General features: G+C 44.1%; 1 protein-coding gene across 3 annotated transcripts in view; it reads right to left on the reverse strand.

Moving 5' to 3' along the window:
• LOC106594049 (gamma-secretase-activating protein) overlaps window positions 1–22488 on the reverse strand; it is a 38414-nt gene extending 15926 nt beyond the window's left edge. The window contains exons 1-23 of one of the 3 annotated variants that reach the window (XM_082964162.1): window positions 22046–22488; window positions 21836–21906; window positions 21127–21183; window positions 19724–19793; window positions 19258–19305; window positions 18498–18586; window positions 18269–18338; window positions 18058–18107; window positions 17862–17966; window positions 16958–17014; window positions 16813–16859; window positions 16587–16676; window positions 15324–15397; window positions 15094–15177; window positions 14049–14141; window positions 13251–13392; window positions 12874–12958; window positions 11542–11611; window positions 11297–11457; window positions 10720–10854; window positions 7069–7127; window positions 6177–6208; window positions 188–249 (exon numbers count right to left, since the gene is read on the reverse strand). In XM_082964162.1, the coding sequence (XP_082820288.1) occupies window positions 188–249; window positions 6177–6208; window positions 7069–7127; window positions 10720–10854; window positions 11297–11457; window positions 11542–11611; window positions 12874–12958; window positions 13251–13392; window positions 14049–14141; window positions 15094–15177; window positions 15324–15397; window positions 16587–16676; window positions 16813–16859; window positions 16958–17014; window positions 17862–17966; window positions 18058–18107; window positions 18269–18338; window positions 18498–18586; window positions 19258–19305; window positions 19724–19793; window positions 21127–21183; window positions 21836–21906; window positions 22046–22133 (1839 nt within the window). In that variant the 5' untranslated portion in view covers window positions 22134–22488. The remainder of the gene's footprint in view (window positions 1–187; window positions 250–6176; window positions 6209–7068; window positions 7128–10719; window positions 10855–11296; window positions 11458–11541; window positions 11612–12873; window positions 12959–13250; window positions 13393–14048; window positions 14142–15093; window positions 15178–15323; window positions 15398–16586; window positions 16677–16812; window positions 16860–16957; window positions 17015–17861; window positions 17967–18057; window positions 18108–18268; window positions 18339–18497; window positions 18587–19257; window positions 19306–19723; window positions 19794–21126; window positions 21184–21835; window positions 21907–22045) is intronic. The other 2 variants (XM_082964160.1, XM_082964161.1) reach the window with 2 other exon arrangements.
• Between the last annotated feature and the right edge of the window lie 1989 nt (window positions 22489–24477).

Raw genomic sequence — 24477 nt, forward strand, 5'->3', positions numbered from 1 at the left:
TAAGCTGGACAAGCCTGCATTCCAACCCAGCACTAAAACAGTGCTGACACTGATCTAAAGTCAGTTTAACATTTCCCCCCTAATGGTTACGATTAGGATCTGGGGAGGGTAAGCTGATCCTAGATCTGTCTGTGCCCGAGGGCACCTTCCACCCAGAGTATCATGGCTGCTGTATCCTCTGACTCACCAGGCCTATGAGCGCCCTCTGCTGGCTATCCTGCTCCTGGAACAACGGAACCACTTTCTGATCTGCAGAGGAAAACAATAACACAGTGTATTTAGACTTTTCATTACATCTCAGAGTTGTACATCAGGCAAAACAAACAGTCATGAGTCAGGATGAGGAAGAGGATTGCCTAATGATTTAAGAGAGATGAGTGGGTTACACATTTTGGGGAATATTCAGAGGTGGAAACTTTCCATGGGAATTAACCGGAATTAATGGCAATATATGCAAATTAATATTAATACCATTTAAATGTAGATGTTTTTTGCATTGGATATATTTACCATATCATATGAAGACAGACACAAACCTTTTACCTTATCATAAGTAGACATAATTCAAATGATTAAATCCTTCCAATTGAAATAAAAATATATATTTAGTACGAATTGAACTTTAATTAAATGAGTTGACTCTCCACCTGGGATGATTTCACTGAACAACAAAAGAAAGGGAATATTGAATGATCCCCAATGATCCATCGCATCTCCCAAAAACGTTTTCAACATACATCTGTAAAATGACAGTCTAGAAACTAAAGCTTTGGTTGTCTTCCTCTCAGGCTTCCATCTCTTCTCCCTGGACCTCCTCAATGTCCACCTCATGAACATCAGACTCTGAGGCCTCATCTTCACTGTCACTTTCCAACCTTGTTGAGGATGGCTCGTTGTCAGGCTCAAAAAGCCTCAAATTTGCCCGGATGGCAACCAATTTTTTGGGGGGTGGGATTTGGAGGATGATGGAGGCAACAGGGGAAAAAGTCTCAGATCTACAAAGTGTCTTCCACCAGGTGGCTGATGAGATATGTTGGCGCGACTGCCATATTGCATCTGCACCCCAAAGCCCTTGCTTGGAAGTGTACTCCGTAAGACTGCCAAGAACCTTGCCCTCATCCAGGCCAAGGTGGCGAGACACAGTAGTGATGACACCATAGGCCTTGTTGAGCTCTGCACCAGACAGGATGCTCTTGCCAGCATACTTGGGGTCCAACATGTACGCTGCGGCGTGTATGGGCTTCAGGCAGAAGTCTTCACGCTTTTTGATGTATTTCAGAACTGCAGTTTCCTCTGCTTGGAGCAACAGTGAAGTGGGCAGGGCAGTACGGATTTCTTCTCTTACATCTGCATGCAGAGTCTGAACATCAGACAGGATGGCATTGTCTCCCTCAATGGCTACTGCTATAGGTTTCAGGAGTTTCAGGCTGCTTACCACTCTCTCCCAAAATACATCATCCAGGAGGATCCTCTTGATGGGGCTGTCCATATCGGCAGACTGTGATATGGCCATTTCTTGGAGAGACTCCTTCCCCTCCAGGAGACTGTCAAACATGATGACAACACCACCCCAACGGGTGTTGCTGAGCAGCTTCAATGTGGTGCTCTTATTCTTCTCACTTCGCTTGGTGAGGTAGATTGCTGATGAGCCTTCACATACCTAACAATTTCCTTGGCTCTCTTGTAGAGTGTATCCATTGTTTTCAGTGCCATGATGTCCTTGAGGAGCAGATTCAATGCATGAGCAGCACAGCCAATGGGTGTGATGTGAGGGTAGGACTCCTCCACTTTAGACCAAGCAGCCTTCATGTTCGCAGCATTGTCTGTCACCAGTGCAAATACCTTCTGTGGTCCAAGGTCATTGATGACTGCCTTCAGCTCATCTGCAATGTAGAGACCGGTGTGTCTGTTGTCCCTTGTGTCTGTGCTCCTGTAGAATACTGGTTGAGGGGTGGAGATGATGTAGTTAATTATTCCTTGCCCACGAACATTTAACCACCCATCAGAGATGACTGCAATACAGTCTGCTTTCTCTATGATTTGCTTGACCTTCACTTGAACTCTGTTGAACTCTGCATCCAGCAAATGAGTAGATAAAGCATGTCTGGTTGGAGGGGTGTATGCTGGGCAAAGAACATTCAGAAATCTCTTCCAATACACGTTGCCTGTGAGCATCAGAGGTGAACCAGTTGCATACACAGCTTGAGGAAGACATTCATCAGCATTTCTCTGACTACGTTCCTCCACTGAGTCAAAAAACATCTGATTCCAGGAGGACCATGAGCTGTTGCTATCGATAAGGTGTCTGATTCATCATTTTCACCTCGAATAGAAGTAGAGGGACTTTAGTCAGAGGTTGCTTGTTGTGAGCACTGAGGGAACTTTATGCACTTGGCCATATGATTCTGCATCTTTGTTGCATTCTTCACATATATGATTTGGCACAGTATTTGCAAATGTACACAGCTTTTCCTTCTACATTAGCTACAGTGAAATATCCCCACATATCAGATAGTGCCCGTGGCATTTTCCTTTAAAGATTAGAAAAAAATGAGTAAAAAAAAACAAATACAATTCCATGTACAGATAAATAGTTAAGCAGTTAGATTAAACAACTCATTTGTCAGATAAATGTTTTAAAATGAAACATGTATGGAAACAGGTGAATTAACACTCAGTTAGCAGGCTCAAGAAAGCTAAAACCCACATGGTAGCAAAAACTAACTAGCAGAAATTGTTAACAAGTTAGAAATGATTTAAACACACTTTGCTGTAGGCTACTATTTACTAGTTAACAAAAAATCATCTATGTCATATTATAGACATAGACATGTCTGGTAATGGCAGAAAGCTTAAATTCTTGTTAATCTAACTGCACTGTCCAATTTACAGTAGCTATTACAGTGAAAGAATACCATGCTATTGTTTGAGGAGAGTGCATAGTTTTGAACATGAAAAGTTATTAATAAACAAATTAGGCACATTTGGGCAGTCTTGATATAACATTTTGAGCAGAAATGCAATGGTTCATTGGATCAGTCTAAAACTTTGCACATGCACTGCTGCCATCTACTGGCCAAAATCTAAATTGCAGCTGGGCTGGAATAATACATTATGGCATTTCTCTTGTATTTCAAAGATGGTACAAAAAAAGAATTGTATTATCTTTTACCAGATCTATTGTGTTGTATTCTACTACATTCCTTTCACATTTCCACAAACTTCAAAGTGTTACCTTTCAAATGGTACCAAGAATATGCATATCCTTGCTTCAGGGCCTGAGATTTGGGTATGTCATTTTGGGCGAAAATCCACATTTCCATGGTCATTTCATTAGAGAGGGACATTTCCATGATATTTTCATTAGAGAGGGACATTTCCATGGTCTTTTCCTTACAGAGGGACATCTCCATGATATTTTCATTACAGAGAGACATCTCCATGGTCATTTCATTAGAGAGGGACATTTCCATGATATTTTCATTACAGAGGGACATCTCCATGGTCTTTTCATTACAGAGGGACATCTCCATGGTCTTTTCATTACAGAGGGACATCTCCATGGTCATTTCATTAGAGAGGGACATTTCCATGGTCATTTCATTACAGAGGGACATCTCCATGGTCATTTCATTACAGAGGGACATCTCCATGGTCTTTTCATTACAGAGGGACATCTGCATGATATTTTCATTAGAGAGGGACATTTCCATGGTCTTTTCATTAAGGAGAGACATTTCCATGGTCTTTTCATTACAGAGGGACATTTCCATGGATAAACTGAAACAATACAGTCAGAGAAGATGACAAGGACAATGAAGGGGGGACAATTGTTAAAGAGAGGAAAAAGTCAACTGTGCTTGCAGAGGGTAGTTTCTGTGAGTCAGGATATTGGTGTGGAGAATGATGAATGGTGGTCAGTATGGTAGAGAGTTTGTACGGGTGAGAGACAGACAGAGAGACAGAGAGAGAGTGAGCGTGAGAAAGCAGTGTGTGTGACAGAGAGTGAGGGTGTGTATTGTCCGTGCATGGCCCATGTCAGGTAGTTGAGGTAGAGCAATGGCCAATCCCGTGGTTGAGCTACCACATTTGCACTGGGGTCAGGAAGCAGTGAAGGACAGGAGAAAAGAGAGAGGGAGAAAGAAGGAAAGCAAGCGAGAGAGACGCTTCTCCTCCCATTCTTATATAACCATGTGCATTCTTCCCCTCTTTTCTCTCTCTCTCCCTGAATGATAAATCATCAACAACTGTGGGGTCCGAGAGCGATGTTCTCCAGTGGACTCAAGTATGTGACCCTGAAACTCAAGTTGGGGGATTTCTTAAACTGAAGCAGAAAACATTTCCCATCTGTAGTTAAGGGTAAATGAGCTCACGTTAAATTACCTGCCAGCGTCTTAATATAACAGTGTTATTCTAGGAATAATAATCATAATAACAGCTTCATAGCCAAAGGACCAATACCAAGGTCTAGAGAGACAAGGTTTCTTACATTCCTAGAGAGACAAGGTTTCTTACATTCCTAGAGAGACAAGGTTTCTTACATTCCTAGAGAGACAAGGTTTCTTACATTCCTAGAGAGACAAGGTTTCTTACATTCCTAGAGAGACAAGGTTTCTTACATTCCTAGAGACAAGGTTTCTTACATTCCTAGAGAGACAAGGTTTCTTACATTCCTAGAGAGACAAGGTTTCTTACATTCCTAGAGAGACAAGGTTTCTTACATTCCTAGAGAGACAAGGTTTCTTACATTCCTAGAGAGACAAGGTTTCTTACATTCCTAGAGAGACAAGGTTTCTTACATTCCTAGAGAGACAAGGTTTCTCACATTCCTAGAGAGACAAGGTTTCTTACATTCCTAGAGAGACAAGGTTTCTTACATTCCTAGAGAGACAAGGTTTCTTACATTCCTAGAGAGACAAGGTTTCTTACATTCCTAGAGAGACAAGGTTTCTTACATTCCTAGAGAGACAAGGTTTCTCACATTCCTAGAGAGACAAGGTTTCTTACGTTCCTAGAGACAAGGTTTCTCACATTCCTAGAGAGACAAGGTTTCTCACATTCCTAGAGACAAGGTTTCTCACATTCCTAGAGACAAGGTTTCTCACATTCCTAGAGAGACAAGGTTTCTTACATTCCTAGAGAGACAAGGTTTCTTACGTTCCTAGAGACAAGGTTTCTCACATTCCTAGAGACAAGGTTTCTCACATTCCTAGAGAGACAAGGTTTCTCACATTCCTAGAGAGACAAGGTTTCTCACATTCCTAGAGAGACAAGGTTTCTTACATTCCTAGAGAGACAAGGTTTCTTACATTCCTAGAGAGACAAGGTTTCTTACATTCCTAGAGAGACAAGGTTTCTTACATTCCTAGAGAGACAAGGTTTCTTACATTTCTAGAGAGACAAGGTTTCTTACATTCCTAGAGAGACAAGGTTTCTCACATTCCTAGAGAGACAAGGTTTCTCACATTCCTAGAGAGACAAGGTTTCTTACATTCCTAGAGAGACAAGGTTTCTTACGTTCCTAGAGACAAGGTTTCTCACATTCCTAGAGACAAGGTTTCTCACATTCCTAGAGACAAGGTTTCTCACATTCCTAGAGAGACAAGGTTTCTCACATTCCTAGAGAGACAAGGTTTCTTACATTCCTAGAGAGACAAGGTTTCTTACGTTCCTAGAGACAAGGTTTCTCACATTCCTAGAGACAAGGTTTCTCACATTCCTAGAGACAAGGTTTCTCACATTCCTAGAGAGACAAGGTTTCTTACATTCCTAGAGAGACAAGGTTTCTCACATTCCTAGAGAGACAAGGTTTCTTACATTCCTAGAGAGACAAGGTTTCTTACATTCCTAGAGAGACAAGGTTTCTTACATTCCTAGAGAGACAAGGTTTCTTACATTCCTAGAGAGACAAGGTTTCTTACATTCCTAGAGAGACAAGGTTTCTTACATTCCTAGAGACAAGGTTTCTCACATTCCTAGAGAGACAAGGTTTCTCACATTCCTAGAGAGACAAGGTTTCTTACATTCCTAGAGAGACAAGGTTTCTTACATTCCTAGAGAGACAAGGTTTCTTACATTCCTAGAGAGACAAGGTTTCTCACATTCCTAGAGAGACAAGGTTTCTCACATTCCTTCTATTAATTGATAGTGGCTTTAAGAATGTTGTGACATCTTACCAAGATTCCAGCTGTCCACCATCGACAGAACTCTGAAAATAACAGAGGAAATATCAGATGATATGACTTACTTGACTTATAAGTGGAAACTGTGTCTGTATGTATACAGTATCTCTACGTGTCTGTGTGTTTGTGTTGTTACGATGTTTGAGTGTTAATATATATCAGCGTTATTGATCCCTGTGTGTTAATATATATCAGTGTTATTGATCCCTGTGTGTTATTATCTATCAGCGTTATTGATCCCTGTGTGTTAATATATATCAGTGTTATTGATCCCTGTGTGTTATTATCTATCAGTATTATTGATCCCTGTGTGTTATTATCTATCAGTATTATTGATCCCTGTGTGTTATTATCTATCAGCGTTATTGATCCCTGTGTGTTATTATCTATCAGTGTTATTGATCCCTGTGTGTTATTATCTATCAGTATTATTGATCCCTGTGTGTTATTATCTATCAGTGTTATTGATCCCTGTGTGTTATTATCTATCAGTATTATTGATCCCTGTGTGTTATTATCTATCAGTATTATTGATCCCTGTGTTATTATCTATCAGTATTATTGATCCCTGTGTGTTAATATCTATCAGTGTTATTGATCCCTGTGTGTTAATATCTATCAGTGTTATTGATCCCTGTGTGTTAATATCTATCAGTATTATTGATCCCTGTGTGTTAATATCTATCAGTGTTATTGATCCCTGTGTGTTAATATCTATCAGTATTATTGATCCCTGTGTGTTAATATCTATCAATGTCATTGATCCCTGTGAGTTTGTCTCTCTGTGCTTTCAAGTTCCCCCTGTACCCCACCAACACGCTTCCTCCAACACACACAACATTCTGCAACACACAAGAGACCCTTCGCTCTTCCGTTCTCCACCTACTGTTTAGTGTTCTCCTCAATGTGACGCAGATAGTTAGAAGCCTTCTTGTTCTCCGACTTCTGAAACAGACAGAGGGAGGAACATGTTCTATAACTTCTGGAACAGACAGAGGGAGGAACGTGTTCTCTAACTTCTGGAACAGACAGAGGGAGGAACATGTTCTCTAACGTCTGGAACAGACAGAGGGAGTAACATGTTCTCTGACTTCTGGAACAGACAGAGGGAGGAACGTGTTCTCTAACTTCTGGAACAGACAGAGGGAGGAACATGTTCTCTAACGTCTGGAACGGACAGAGGGAGGAACATGTTCTCTAACGTCTGGAACAGACAGAGGGAGGAACATGTTCTCTAACTTCTGGAACAGACAGAGGGAGGAACATGTTCTCTGACTTCTGGAACAGACAGAGGGAGGAATGTGTTCTCTAACTTCTGGAACAGACAGAGGGAGGAACGTGTTCTCTAACTTCTGGAACAGACAGAGGGAGGAACATGTTCTCTAACTTCTGGAACAGACAGAGGGAGGAACGTGTTCTCTAACTTCCTATTATGAAGGTATACTGTACTACATTTTAGATGTCCATGTTAGTCATTTAGCACAGTGGTTCCCAACCTGTTACTCTACCACCAGCTAAATGTTGCTCTGCCCGCAGCACCCCTGAAGTACCCCCTCGTGGACTTTACCAGTAGACCTATGGTGTCATGAATCTTCTCAAGTACCCCCTGTGGATAGTCCAAGTGCCCCCAGGGTCCTAGTAGCCCTGGTTGGGAAACACTGATTTAGCAGACACTCTTATCCAGAGCAACTTACAAGAGCAATTAGGGTTCAGTGCCTTGCTGAAGGGCACATCAACAGATTCGGCTCAGGGATTCGAGCCAGCGACCTTTCGGTTACTGACCCAACGCTCTTAAACGCTAGGCTACCTGCCGCCCAAAGTTGAAGTGGTTCTATTAGAGAATATGTCAGGAATTGGAAATGATGAATGTTTTCATACTGTCCTACTGCTAGCTGCAGTATAAAGCTTGGGATCAAAGAGAGAGCCATGGTTCCATACTGTCCTACTGCTAGCTGCAGTATAAAGCTTGGGATCAGAGAGAGAGACCATGGTTCCATACTGTCCTACTGCTAGCTGCAGTATAAAGCTTGGGATCAGAGAGAGAGACCATGGTTCCATACTGTCCTACTGCTAGCTGCAGTATAAAGCTTGGGATCAGAGAGAGAGACCATGGTTCCATACTGTCCTACTGCTAGCTGCAGTATAACGCTTGGGATCAGAGAGAGACCATGGTTCCATACTATCCTACTGCTAGCTGCAGTATAAAGCTTGGGATCAGAGAGAGAGACCATGGTTCCATACTGTCCTACTGCTAGCTGCAGTATAAAGCTTGGGATCAGAGAGAGACCATGGTTCCATACTGTCCTACTGCTAGCTGCAGTATAAAGCTTGGGATCAGAGAGAGACCATGGTTCCATACTGTCCTACTGCTAGCTGCAGTATAAAGCTTGGGATCAGAGAGAGACCATGGTTCCATACTGTCCTACTGCTAGCTGCAGTATAAAGCTTGGGATCAGAGAGAGAGACCATGGTTCCATACTATCCTACTGCTAGCTGCAGCATAAAGCTCGGGATCAGAGAGAGAGACCATGGTTCCATACTGTCCTACTGCTAGCTGCAGTATAAAGCTCGGGATCAAAGAGAGAGACCATGGTTCCATACTATCCTACTGCTAGCTGCAGCATAAAGCTTGGGATCAGAGAGAGACCATGATTCCATACTGTCCTACTGCTAGCTGCAGTATAAAGCTTGGGATCAGAGAGAGAGACCATGGTTCCATACTGTCCTACTGCTAGCTGCAGTATAAAGCTTGGGATCAGAGAGAGACCATGGTTCCATACTGTCCATCTGCTAGCTGCAGTATAAAGCTTGGGATCAGAGAGAGAGACCATGGTTCCATACTGTCCTACTGCTAGCTGCAGTATAAAGCTTGGGATCAGAGAGAGAGACCATGGTTCCATACTGTCCTACTGCTAGCTGCAGTTTCAAGCTTGGGATCAGAGAGAGAGACCATGGTTCCATACTGTCCTACTGCTAGCTGCAGTATAAAGCTTGGGATCAGAGAGAGAGACCATGGTTCCATACTGTCCTACTGCTAGCTGCAGTATAAAGCTTGGGATCAGAGAGAGAGACCATGGTTCCATACTGTCCTACTGCTAGCTGCAGTATAAAGCTTGGGATCAGAGAGAGAGACCATGGTTCCATACTGTCCTACTGCTAGCTGCAGTATAAAGCTTGGGATCAGAGAGAGAGACCATGGTTCCATACTGTCCTACTGCTAGCTGCAGTATAAAGCTTGGGATCAGAGAGAGAGACCATGGTTCCATACTGTCCTACTGCTAGCTGCAGTATAAAGCTTGGGATCAGAGAGAGAGACCATGGTTCCATACTGTCCTACTGCTAGCTGCAGTATAAAGCTTGGGATCAGAGAGAGACCATGGTTCCATACTGTCCTACTGCTAGCTGCAGTATAAAGCTTGGGATCAGAGAGAGAGACCATGGTTCCATACTGTCCTACTGCTAGCTGCAGTATAAAGCTTGGGATCAGAGAGAGAGACCATGGTTCCATACTGTCCTACTGCTAGCTGCAGTATAAAGCTTGGGATCAGAGAGAGAGACCATGGTTCCATACTGTCCTACTGCTAGCTGCAGTATAAAGCTTGGGATCAGAGAGAGAGACCATGGTTCCATACTGTCCTACTGCTAGCTGCAGTATAAAGCTTGGGATCAGAGAGAGAGACCATGGTTCCATACTGTCCTACTGCTAGCTGCAGTATAAAGCTTGGGATCAGAGAGAGAGACCATGGTTCCATACTGTCCTACTGCTAGCTGCAGTATAAAGCTTGGGATCAAAGAGAGAGACCATGGTTCCATACTGTCCTACTGCTAGCTGCAGTATAAAGCTTGGGATCAGAGAGACCATGGTTCCATACTGTCCTACTGCTAGCTGCAGTATAAAGCTTGGGATCAGAGAGAGAGACCATGGTTCCATACTGTCCTACTGCTAGCTGCAGTGTAAAGCTTGGGATCAGAGAGAGAGACCATGGTTCCATACTGTCCTACTGCTAGCTGCAGTATAAAGCTTGGGATCAGAGAGAGAGACCATGGTTCCATACTGTCCTACTGCTAGCTGCAGTATAAAGCTTGGGATCAGAGAGAGAGACCATGGTTCCATACTGTCCTACTGCTAGCTGCAGTATAAAGCTTGGGATCAGAGAGAGAGACCATGGTTCCATACTGTCCTACTGCTAGCTGCAGTATAAAGCTTGGGATCAGAGAGAGACCATGGTTCCATACTGTCCTACTGCTAGCTGCAGTATAAAGCTTGGGATCAGAGAGAGAGACCATGGTTCCATACTGTCCTGCTGCTAGCTGCAGTATAAAGCTTGGGATCAGAGAGAGAGACCATGGTTCCTGTGGTGCACTGAGCTCCCAGAGATCCTCTATATTCCAGTCTCTCTGTGTGAACTCACCAGGGTAGCTAGCATCGTGGTCCAGTCTGGCAGACTGTGAGAGGTTCTGGATCTGCAGTTTGATCCTCTAATATGTGTGAACTCACCAATGCTGCTACATATTTCTAGGTGTGAACAGAACTCACCAGGGTAGTGAGCAGCTTGGTCCAGTCTGACAGGCTCTGAGATGCTCTGTATCGTAGGTTTGGAACTGCCTCAAAGTACTTCATCTTTTCTGTGCTCCACTGCAGCTCTTCCCAATAGCCCTGGAGACGTCTGGCCTGCAGCGAAACATGACCAAACATCTAGTAAACACCAGATGTTTACTACTTTTACTGTTTGTAAAAATAGGTCAATTTGTTATGGTCATCTTGAGACCTCCTTGGAAACAAAATGATTTATGGCATGGGGTTCATACTGCATAACATTAAATAAAATGCACTTGATTGTAACAAATGGTTCATGTTTTGTCTCCATCTACAGAATAATCACTGGGTATTTCATTGGAAATAGCCCAGTTTAAATAATATTATTAAGTCCCTTCTTTCAACACAACTCTTCTTCATTGAATTCATTAGATATGCATTCTTTATCTGTTACTGAGCACTGGATCTGCTTCCCACTCCTGTCTGCCCCCTAGTGTCTAACCTTATAAATCACTCAATATTACACATGTGACTGATCAGGTCGTTGAATAGCTACAGTGTGTGAAAGAGATGTTACCTTTCCTTTGAACACTGGTTCAGCATGGAGCTCTGTGGTGCAGGTGACACCAGGGACCAGGTCTAGACCCTCAGGTACCTTCTTCTTCTCAAACACAGAGGAGTAGGGCAGGACTTCATCCAGACTGAGGCACTTCTTATAGATGATCCTGTACAGTGACGCTGTCGTTGAAGGGAGACAATGATTCTTCCATAAAACACCACAAAAATAGATATGATAATGATGATAACTCTTGTTCCACTTACCCAGAATAAATTCCTGAATTTGATCGAAGGTGTCGAACGGCATGACATTGTCACAGATCCAATCTATGATCTGCAGAGAAAACACATGAAGTAACAGCAGTGCTATGCTATGTAACAACATCTTGGTGAAGTATTGTTACTATAGTAATTCCAGTGTTACCACACATGTATAAAGCCATGTTATGTAAGGGGTTTCCACAGAACTGATAAACCCACAGCAGACTCGTCCTCATGGACCTCTAAGACGGGTTACCTCTCTAACTGTGTTAGTGAGTTGTCATGGCCACAGAGACACCGTTTAGAACAAATACTGCAGATGGAAATTTCAAGTGCAGCACTTTCTCTATTATAAACAACCTGACTCATGGTCAGAACCCAGTCCTGAACTTCTCCCTCCAAAACATCTCTCTCTCTCTCACACACACTCTTCAAAGGGGGAGACACACTAGACCCAAACTGCTACAGACCTATATCTATCCTACCCTGCCTTTCTAAGGTCTTCGAAAGCCAAGTTAACAAACAGATCACCGACCATTTCGAATCCCACCATACCTTCTCCACTATGCAATCTGGTTTCAGAGCTGGTCATGGGTGCACCTCAGCCACGCTCAAGGTCCTTGATATCATAACCGCCATCGATAAGAGACAATACTGTGCAGCCGTATTCATCGACCTGGCCAAGGCTTTCAACTCTGTCAATCACCACATTCTTATCGGCAGAGTCAACAGCCTTGGTTTCTCAAATGATTGCCTCGCCTGGTTCACCAACTACTTCTCTGATAGAGTTCAGTGTGTCAAATCGGAGGGCCTGTTGTCCGGACCTCTGGCAGTCTCTATGGGGGTGCCACAGGGTTCAATTCTTGGGCCAACTCTTTTCTCTGTATACATCAATGATGTTTCTCTTGCTGCTGGTGATTCTCTGATCTACCTCTACGCAGATGACACCATTCTGTATACTTCTGGCCCTTCTTTGGACACTGTGTTAACTAACCTCCAGACGAGCTTCAATGCCATACAACTCTACTTCCGTGGCCTCCAACTGCTCTTAAATACAAGTAAAACTAAATGCATGCTCTTCAACCGATCGCTGCCCGCACCTGCCCGCCCGTCCAGCATCACTACTCTTGACAGTTCTGACTTAGAATATGTGGACAACTACAAATACCTAGGTTGCTTTATCTTGGCCAGGTCGCAGTTGTAAATGAGAACTTGTTCTCAACTAGCCTACCTGGTTAAATAAAGGTGAAATATATATATATTTTTTTTAAACACAGTGTCTCTCTTGCTCTCTCTGAGCAAAGTGTTCTCAGGGGTTTTGCTTGCATCTCCTACCTTCAGTTGTAGTGCAGCGTTGGGTCCCATGTAGAGCAGCAGACAGTGCAGGGCAGCCAGACGTTGAGCATCAGGTCTACTGTGGCTACAGCACAGAGCATACAGCACAGAGCATACAGCACAGAGCATACAGCACAGAGCATACAGTAAAGACATCATGAATACTACATAAACAGAGTGTGAAGTGTAGCATCACTATAATACCCAATGCACCAGTACTTTCTACATGCAGTAAGCATGAAATACACACTCCAACGCTCAAGACCATTTTCCATTCAACAATGGATTGAGCTATATTGTATTCTATGTTATTCTATGTTATTCTATTCCATTATATTGTACTCCATTCCATTCGATTCTATTCTACTCCATTGTACCTGCAGTGCAGTAGGTCCATTAGGAAGGAGGGGTTGAGGTCTACAGTGTACATCCTGCCTGTGTTCAGGTCCAGCAGAGAGGACTCAGGTAGAGACAACACCACACTGTCTGATCCCAACACACCCAGCTCTGCATCAACACCTGTAACACAGTTACACTGAGGCCATCATCAACACCTGTAACACAGTTACACTGAGGCCATCATCAACACCTGTAACACAGTTACACTGAGGCCATCATCAACACCTGTAACACAGTTACACTGAGGCCATCATCAACACCTGTAACACAGTTACACTGAGGCCATCATCAACACCTGTAACACAGTTACACTGAGGCCATCATCAACACCTGTAACACAGTTACACTGAGGCCATCATCAACACCTGTAACACAGTTACACTGAGGCCATCATCAACACCTGTAACACAGTTACACTGAGGCCATCATCAACACCTGCAACACAGTTACACTGAGGCCATCATCAACACCTGTAACACAGTTACACTGAGGCCATCATCAACACCTGCAACACAGTTACACTGAGGCCATCATCAACACCTGTAACACAGTTATACATAGGCCAGATTAACAAACACACACTTGGGCTGCATGTCTAATGACTCCCTATCCTCATATAGTCCACTTGTGTTGGTAACCAGGGTCGTGTTCATAGACACGTAATGGAGTGAAACACAGAGGTATCTCAACCGGGGAAAAAAACGACATTTCCTTTTCCATTGCAAAACAATTGGCTACGGTGTGTCCTGATGAACATGCCCCAGGTCTAGCCTTACCTGAGAGGAAGAGACTGTGGCAGAGCAGCTCCTGTTGTCTGGTGTTGATGCAGTGCAGGAAGTGACCAGCCAGGTAGACTACCACATAGTAACCTGGGCAGAGAACAGCAGGCTAGTCTACGTTTATTCATCAGCTATCTTAGACTGACCTCAAATGTTTTGGGTTGGTTTATTTGTTTGTTCTCTTATGTAAATGTCTACTGTACAATAATAATAAACATCTTATCAAAAATAACTCCTAAAACCACTTCCTTGGTGCCAAGTAGAAGTAGCACTATCAGGGGCTGTGATAGGATGGATGGGCTGTGTGGGAGTGTTCCAGCTCCAGCAGGTACTGAAGGGGTAGTGATAGGATGGATGGGCTGTGTGGGAGTGTTCCAGTGGGTACTGAAGGGGTTGTGATAGGATGGATGGGCTGTATGGGAGTGTTCCAGTGGGTACTGAAGGGGTTGTGATAGGATGGATGGGCTGTGTGGGAGTGTTCCAGTGGGTACTGAAGGGGTTGTGATAGGATGGATCAGCTGTATGGGAGTGTTCCAGCACCAGCAGGTACTGAAGGGGTTGTGATAGGATGGATGGGCTGTGTGGATGGGCTGTGTGGGAGTGTTCCAGAGGGTACTGAAGGGGTTGTGATAGGATGGATGGGCTGTCTGGGAGTGTTCCAGCAGGTACTGAAGGGGTTGTGATAGGATGGATGGGCTGTGTGAGAGTGTTCCAGCAGGTACTGAAGGGGTAGTGATAGGATGGATGGGCTGTGTGAGAGTGTTCCAGCAATTTCTGAAGGGGTTGTGATAGGATGGATGGGCTGTGTGGAAGTGTTCCAGCAGGTTCTGAAGGGGTAGTGATAGGGGTAGTGATAGGATGGATGGGCTGTGTGAGAGTGTTCCAGCAGGTACTGAAGGGGGATGGGCTGTCTGGGAGTGTTCCAGCAGGTACTGAATGGATAGTGATAGGATGGATGGGCTGTGTGAGAGTGTTCCAGCAGGTACTGAAGGGGTTGTGATAGGATGGACAGGATGTCTGTGAGACAGATGTGTTGACTGACCTATAGGGATGAAGAGAGGGAGGAGGTCTGTACTACATGGACTAGGGGTGCCATCCAGAGCCACTGAGAACGTTTTACTGCAGCCTGTAGAGGACAGAGAGGCTCTGGTAGATTACAATGTACAACTCGAAACTTAGAAGAACTTTGGATTTTCCCTAACGGATCTTAATTAGTCATTTGTGAATAATGTATGGAACTAATGCAACATGGTAAGACGTATAATACTGAACCTCTGTGCACCAGGACTATGGTGTATGTGATCTCCTGGTTGGCACAAGCAGGCTGGCTGTAACACACACACATACTCCCTGCAATCAACAGTAAGGATCAGGTATTAAAACAACCAATTACACTCTAACAACATAATTAATACAAAGAAGCAGCAGAAGAAGGAGAAGAAGCAGAGGAAGCAGAAGAAGGAGCAGAACCAGGAGAAGCAGAAGAAGCAGCAGCAGAAGCAGAAGAAGCAGCAGCAGAAGCAGAAGAAGCAGCAGCAGAAGAAGCAGTAGAAGCAGCAGAAGAAGCAGAAGAAGAAGCAGCAGAAGAAGCAGCAGAAGAAGCAGCAGAAGAAGCAGCAGAAGAAGCAGCAGAAGAAGCAGCAGAAGAAGCAGTAGAAGCAGAAGCAGAAGAAGCAGCAGAAGAAGCAGAAGAAGCAGAAGAAGCAGAAGCAGAAGAAGCAGCAGAAGAAGCAGCAGCAGAAGAAGCAGTAGAAGCAGCAGAAGAAGCAGCAGAAGAAGCAGTAGAAGCAGCAGAAGAAGCAGAAGAAGAAGCAGAAGCAGAAGAAGCAGCAGAAGAAGCAGAAGAAGCAGAAGAAGCAGAAGCAGAAGAAGCAGCAGAAGAAGCAGAAGAAGCAGCAGAAGAAGCAGCAGAAGAAGCAGAAGAAGCAGAAGAAGCAGAAGAAGCAGAAGCAGCAGCAGAAGAAGCAGCAGAAGAAGCAGAAGCAGAAGAAGCAGCAGAAAAAGCAGAAGCAGAAGAAGCAGCAGAAGGAGCAGAAGCAGAAGCAGAAGGATAGCATTTTAACAATGTGGTATTGATTGAGGTCTTATTAAAAGCAACAGTGTTTTAATGGTTGAATCTTGAATGTCATTTGGAATAAGTAGCACAGTGAAGTGATTATGTTCCTGGCCCTGGGCCGTCGTCAACCATCTTTAGATTTGATAGGCCTTTCAAAGAAACACAAATTCTTTTTACGATTGAGAAGCCTGCAGCATTTCCAATTGTGCAGCTTGACTAATGCAATCTTTAGAATTGAGAAGTTCTATAAATCTGGGCTCTGTGAAGTGAGTGTGATTGTACTGAACTGTCCATTGATCAAGGAGTGACACAGTTCATCTAGATCACAGTAGCTACAGCACTTACCCTCTGTTTCCATTCACGTCCCATGTCAAACAAAAAGTAATGACAAACTCAATGAAAGAGGAATGTTCTCCGAGCATAGAACATTATCAATAGAGTACAGTATGGAGGTGAATTAGTTTATGTTTAACCGAAACCTGCCTGTTTTATTGGTGATCACCAGCATCCTCATCTCCTCCCGTTCATGCTGTGTCTCTTGGTGATGGTCAAAGCCCAGGTTAACAAACCTAGGGGTCAAACACATAAGGAGTTATCCATACAGCATCACTAGACATTTCTGAATATTGATGAACTGTTTTCAGGAAATACACAGTTTAGCTGAAAAGTTATCTTATTTAATTAAATGTTACTTTTCATTCTTACCTCATACAGGTGAAAGGGTTAGAGGGCAACTCCAGTTCAAGCTCAAACTGTCGGGAAGGAGGGGGAAGCATTAAGTAGCCTGACCTGAAATCAAACACTACCCATAAAGTGTTCATGATTCAATGATTTCTGCTGCTAGTCTCACCAAGGTCTCACAGTTTTGGTCATGGTAGAATTGCACACATTTCAGCACAGCTTTTTCCTGACAGAGAAAGAAGGGAGGTCATTATTGCATTATCAGTTGGAATTTCTGCATTCTTCTTCACAATTCAACAGAAATAGAACATGTTAGTTGAAGGTGTTGTTGCCCAGATCAGAGCCTACAGTGTGTTACCTCCAGCACCAGTCAAAAGGTTGGACACACCTTCTCATTCAAGGGTTTTTCTTTATTTTTACTATTTTCTACATTGTAGAATACTGAAGACATCAAAACTATGAAATAACACATATTGAATCATGTAGTAACCAAATAAGTGTTAAACAAATCCAAATATATTTTATATTTGAGATTCTTTAAAGTAGCCACCCTACTTTGGTTTGTGCTTAATGGGGACTATCATTTGTTTTTCAACAGGACAATGACCCAACACACCTCCAGGCTGTAAGGGCTATTTGACCAAGGAGAGTGATGAAGTGCTGCATCAGGTTAACTGGCCTCCACAATCACCCGAACTCAACCCAATTGAGATGGTTTGGGATGAGTTGGACCGCAGAGTGAAGGAAAAGCAGCCAACAAGTGATCAGCATATGTTGGAACTCCTTCAAGACTTTTGTAAAAGCATTCCAGGTGAAGCTTGTTGAGAGAATGCCAATAGTGCAAAGTTGTCATCAAGGCAAAGGCTGGCTACTTCTAAGAATCTCAAATATAAAATATATTTAGATTTGTTTAACACTTTTTTGGTTACTACATGATTCCTTATGTGTTATTTCATAGTGTTGATGTCTTCACTATTATTCTACCATGTAGAAAATAGTAAAAATAAAGAAAAACCCTTGAATGAGTAGGTGTGTAGAAACTTTTGACTGGTACTGTATATATGGTATGTTACCCTGTGTGTGAGGTAGAAGAGTCTCTGTGTCTGGCTGTCCCACTGGACCCAGCTGAACTCCTCTGCCACCCTGTCTTTGGCCAGGCACTCTGGGTTCAACATCACCTGTTAGAACACCAGTCAACAGGAAGTGATGTCACTACGGAACAGTTGCATTCCATTCCAGCTCTCTATAGTCTGTGACAGTGTTTCTTACCACTCTGTAACCCTCTTGTCTGACCAGCATCACATGGAGCTGCTCCACATCTGAAAGGTCAAAGGTCAAAGTTCAAAGCCTAAACCCTGAAGGCCCAGTAGCCAAACTCTCCCAAAAACAGAAAACAGTGTCAGCTAATGTCTTTGTACTATCATAGTTAAAAGCTGTGACCCTCAGAGATTTGACACAACTTGACTTCCCAGATACTCACAGCCATCTTCTGCTACCAGCAGCAGGTGACTCTCCAGCACTGAGTCCCTCTCTGTGTCTGGATGGATGAACTGTATGAAACCAAAGATGACTGGTAGTATCTTTGTAGTATAACTATGTTATAGCACATTGTTACATCAATGTAATAACAACCGAGGGGAAGCTTATTGTAATAGGTGTTCCTGATAAGAGTACAATAGAGTCCAGTACAAAACAATACAGCTCTATACCTGAACTCTGACCCGGCAGTCGACAGCCTTCAGGACCTTAGTGTTGTTAATGGGATGGATCTCAATGAGGAGGGTCAGACATTTTGAAACTAGGAGTAGAACAATGGGAAAGGTGTTAAATATGGTAATGATTAAGTTCACTGACCTGAAACAGCAGAAAACTGCTTCACTGCCAGTGCTGCCCGCGTGATAACTGTTACTCACTCCAACACACACAGGTGACCGATGTAGTGCGGCCTACAGCCAATAGTTGTGTACAGTTTGAACCTGTCATGTAGAGTACACTTGAAACACTTAAAAACCTGTGGTGCATGTGTGGATAGATACTTAATAACATCCTGAATGTTTCCCATCTGACTATTAGAGTTGTAGTGAATACAGCCACGGGTCTGTTTCCCTATAGGCTCAGAGAGAACCAGAGGGAAACAGAGAGCTAGTCATCAGCAGGATTTAGCTTACCACTTCCCTCTTCATAACACACTGTAGATTTACATGGTTATCTGTCTAGTTGCATTTCTCTAATCTTCAGCTTCTGTGTTTGTTTGTATCAGCGTTGGGAGGTGTGTGTGTGGGGGGGGGGGGGTCGAGCCAAGGGGAGACAGGTACCTGGTCTAAGTTGTTTGTATCAGCGTTGGGAGGTGTGTGTGTGGGGGGGGGGGGGTCGAGCCAAGGGGAGACAGGTACCTGGTCTAAGTTGTTTGTATCAGCGTTGGGAGGTGTGTGTGTGGGGGGGGGGGTCGAGCCAAGGGGAGACAGGTACCTGGTCTAAGACGCTCCTCTGTTCTTGTCCTCTGTGCCAAACTGACCGCTAAAAATGAGATTAAAAGACAAGTATGTGAGTTGATGTGGGTTCAGTGACGTGACTTCAATACAATGGCTCTTGGCTGTCGGCTCAGTCACAAGACATTGTTCCTCTCTCGTGATGATAAGATACTCCTACGGGGTGATCACAATCTTGGACTGGAAATATCAGTAGGCTATATGTAGGAAAACCTGTATCTAGTCTAACACTGACACACTGGTGGAGGAGACACTGGCTCAACACTTTAGTGAGGATTCTTGTTTCACTGTCTGTGTGTCTTTGTACTACACATGTGTGTTACATAGAATTAGAATACCATGGATTCTAGAGCTTTATCTGTTCTACACCATAGAATTCAATACAACAATGAATGTATCTCTATGTTCTACGCATTCTATTTCTAAGTCCATAAACAGGACCTTACCCAGCAGAGTCTCCTCCTTATTCAGAGAACAGCTGCTGACACACACCTGCTTGTCAAATGTGTAGAGGAGCTGTGAAGAGAGGGGAGAGGGGTTAGGGGAGAGGGGAGAGGGGAGAGGTGTAAGGGGAGAGGTGTAAGGGGAGAGGGGTTAGGGGAGAGGGGAGAGGTGTAAGGGGAGAGGGGTTAGGGGAGAGGGGAGAGGTGTAAGGGGAGAGGGGTTAGGGGAGAGGGGAGAGGTGTAAGGGGAGAGGTGTAAGGGGAGAGGGGAGAGGTGTAAGGGGAGAGGGGTTAGGGGAGAGGTGTAAGGGGAGAGGTGTAAGGGGTAAGGGAACAGGGGAGAGGGGTTAGAGGAGGGGTTAGGGGAGAGGGGTAAGGGGAGAGGTGTAAGGGGAGAGGTGTAAGGGGTTAGGGGAGCGGTGTAAGGGGAGAGGGGTAAGGGGAGAGGGGTTAGGGGAGAGGGGTTAGGGGAGAGGGGACAGGGGAGGGGTGTAAGGGGTAAGGGGACAGGGGAGAGGGGTTAGAGGAGGGGTTAGGGGAGAGGGGTAAGGGGACAGGGGACAGGGGTTAGGGGAGGGGTGTAAGGGGTCAGGGAACAGGGGAGAGGGGTTAGAGGAGGGGTGTAAGGGGTAAGGGGAGAGGGGTTAGGGGAGAGGGGTTAGGGGAGAGGGGACAGGGGAGGGGTGTAAGGGGTAAGGGGACAGGGGAGAGGGGTTAGAGGAGGGGTTAGGGGAGAGGGGTAAGGGACAGGGGACAGGGGTTAGGGGAGGGGTGTAAGGGGTCAGGGAACAGGGGAGAGGGGTTAGAGGAGGGGTGTAAGGGGTAAGGGGAGAGGGGTTAGGGGAGGGGTTAGGGGTTAGGGGAGAGGTGTAAGGGGTAAGGGGACGGGGAGAGGGGTTAGGGGAGGGGTTAGAGGAGAGGGGTAAGGGGACAGGGGAGAGGGGTTAGAGGAGGGGTTAGGGGAGGGGTTAGGGGAGAGGGGACAGGGGAGGGGTGTAAGGGGACAGGGGAGAGGGGTTAGAGGAAGGGTTAGGGGAGAGGGGTAAGGGGACGGGGAGAGGGGTTAGAGGAGGGGTTAGGGGAGGGGTTAGGGGAGAGGGGACAGGGGAGGGGTGTAAGGGGACAGGGGAGAGGGGTTAGAGGAAGGGTTAGGGGAGAGGGGTAAGGGGACAGGGGGCAAGGGAGAGGGGTTAGGGGAGAGGGGTAAGGGGACAGGGGAGAGGGGTTAGGGCCCATGATGAACACTACAAACAGCTGGTGTTGATCAGGCAGTGTACCAGGAGTAACCTCACATTACATTAAGACTATGTGCTGGCATATACATATATACTCACTCACTCTTATTGTCACACACTCACAGTCAAACACACACAGTCACACACACACCCACACAGAGGAAGCTCTACCTTATTCTGTCTGGTATTGGGGTCGTATTTCCCGATCCTGGTGGTCCCTGTTGCCCCCTGAGAGATGAGAGGAGGGAGGAGGAAAGCCATTATGGCTCATAATGACTGTGTGTGTGTGTGTGTGTGTGTGTGTGTGTGTGTGTGTGTGTGTGTGTGTGTGTGTGTGTGTGTAATGACCTATACTTATGCCCATGTCATCTCAGCTGTCTATGTAGGGCTTAACACTCCCGCAGTCTGAGGATACTTCTTGAACAACTCCATGTTATAAGGAAACGGAATACCTCTTAACCAGTAGCTCTTAACCAGTAGCTCTTAACCAGTAGCTTATTCAGCTGCAGTGGTCTGTCATGAGTCTTTGGGCTTCTATTTGGATCCTACGTCCCAATGGCACCCTATCCCCTACATAGTGCACTTCTTTTGACCAGATCCCTATGGGTCCTGGTCAAAAGTAGTACACTATAGGGTATAGGGTGCCATTGGGATGCTGCACTATAAGGAATAGGGTGGCATTGGGGTGCTGCACTATAGGGAATAGGGTGACATTGGGATGCTGCACTATAGGGAATAGGGTACCATTGGGATGCACCCTAGACAGAGAGAATGTTCCCACCACGTCCCGAAGAGCGCACTGTTGGTTATGTGTGGAACGTCACTCTTGACCTGTCCATTATAATGCTATGTGAATGCCCCATGCCCAGTGTCCACTTACTTTCCAGGAGTAGAGGACTCCTCCATCCCTTTCAATGTTGAGGATCCGAGTGTCAACGATCCCTGAGTATTCTGTAGAGGAAAAAATACATTTTTCCATTACATGTGTCACTACTATCATGGTATTTGTCACACATTGTCACCTTGTGCGTAAAGGCACAAAGTATAGGTTTTGGATATCGGTCGAGCGAAACAACCAGATAGCTCTTACCTTCGGTTCTTCCTACAGTCGCCTCTTTCTTAAATATACTTGACACAACATCCTGCTGCAAATCGAAAGTTGCGCTTAGTTGCAACATGTGTGCGATTGACTTCCTCCACAACGTACTGATTCCCACGTCTATTATGCATCAAACACTACGAAGAAATCCCTTCAATTAGAGCCTCGGCGATTTCACACTATCCGGAAGATGTCATCCCTATAGCCTCAAGTTACAACTTATCATATAATGAGGCATCATGTGATAGTTGTAAATAACGTTTTGATGAGCCGTTTAAGCCGTTTAAACAGTGTTTTACGCACCGAAAACAAAGCAGAAGGCGTGATTTAAAAGGGAATCACTTCCATTGAGATCTGCAGCCATACAGTCATTTACTCAACTTCACACGGAACAATATTGACAGCTCGCTGCACCCTGTTCACAGAGCCCTCCCTCTCGGGTCAGACAGCGGAGACGCCCGCTCTGATAGGCCGGACAAGCGATCACTCCGGTGGATCAGATGTCTCACCGCCTTTGCTGCCTGCCTGGGCTGTGTGTCACCTGATTATGGACAACATAAAACTATGGAGGTGCTGTGCGACCACCAGAGGGCAAAACATACACAAACGCAGAAGGCTATTTATTTAACTTTCACAATAGCCCTACTTTATATTCGTTTTGCTATGTTGGTGTCTTTGTGCCCCTCATTGACCATTCAATCTACTAGTCATAGCGCTATATAATACCACCTGACAATAAATTAGGCTAGTTACATCAGCACTGTCTCAAGTTCGATTTTCATCAAATCTGCAATCTAGCTTTGTACCCACACGGTGGCGGTAGTGTATAGAAAACCTCATGCGAGCCGGACACTGTTCTGAATGAACCTACAGTAGCTTATCTTTTCATTTTCATTTTACTTTAACCTTTACTTAACTAGGCAAGTCAGTTAAGAACAAATTCTTATTTACAATGACGGCCTACACCGGCCGAACCCGGAAGACGCTGGGTCAATTGTGCGCCGACCTATGGGACTCCCAATCACGGCCGGTTGTGATACAGCCTGGATTCGAACCAAAGTGTCTGTAGTGACTCCTCTAGCACTTAATAGGGACATCTCAAAGCAGTTTATTACTGAGGCACCATGCATCCTATATAATGTATACATTTCAAATGGAAACGTGTGAAACTGCTCAGATTATTAGGTATTGCATCAGCTACAACTACTGAGTTACCATCAACATGAGTCTAGATACATTATAACTGAGTTACCATCAACATGACTCTAGATACATTATAACTGAGTTACCATCAACATGACTCTAGATACATTATAACTGAGTTACCATCAACATGACTCTAGATACATTATAACTGAGTTACCATCAACATGAGTCTAGATACATTATAACTGAGTTACCATCAACATGAGTCTAGATACATTATAACTGAGTTACCATCAACATGAGTCTAGATACATTATAACTGAGTTACCATCAACATGACTCTAGATACATTATAACTGAGTTACCATCAACATGAGTCTAGATACATTATAACTGAGTTACCATCAACATGAGTCTAGATACATTATAACTGTTACCATCAACATGACTCTAGATACATTATAACTGAGTTACCATCAACATGAGTCTAGATACATTATAACTGAGTTACCATCAACATGAGTCTAGATACATTATAACTGAGTTACCATCAACATGACTCTAGATACATTATAACTGAGTTACCATCAACATGAGTCTAGATACATTATAACTGAGTTACCATCAACATGACTCTAGATACATTATAACTGAGTTACCATCAACATGACTCTAGATACATTATAACTGAGTTACCATCAACATGAGTCTAGATACATTATAACTGAGTTACCATCAACATGAGTCTAGATACATTATAACTGAGTTACCATCAACATGACTCTAGATACATTATAACTGTTACCATCAACATGACTCTAGATACATTATAACTGAGTTACCATCAACATGACTCTAGATACATTATAACTGAGTTACCATCAACATGACTCTAGATACATTATAACTGGTTACCATCAACATGACTCTAGATACATTATAACTGGTTACCATCAACATGACTCTAGATACATTATAACTGAGTTACCATCAACATGACTCTAGATACATTATAACTGAGTTACCATCAACATGACTCTAGATACATTATAACTGAGTTACCATCAACATGACTCTAGATACATTATAACTGAGATACCATCAACATGAGTCTAGATACATTATAACTGAGTTACCATCAACATGACTCTAGATACATTATAACTGAGTTACCATCAACATGACTCTAGATACATTATAACTGTTACCATCAACATGACTCTAGATACATTATAACTGAGTTACCATCAACATGAGTCTAGATACATTATAACTGA

The sequence above is a fragment of the Salmo salar genome, chromosome 17 (assembly GCF_965601325.2).
Source record: "Salmo salar chromosome 17, fSalSal1, whole genome shotgun sequence".
Lineage (NCBI taxonomy): Eukaryota > Metazoa > Chordata > Actinopteri > Salmoniformes > Salmonidae > Salmo > Salmo salar.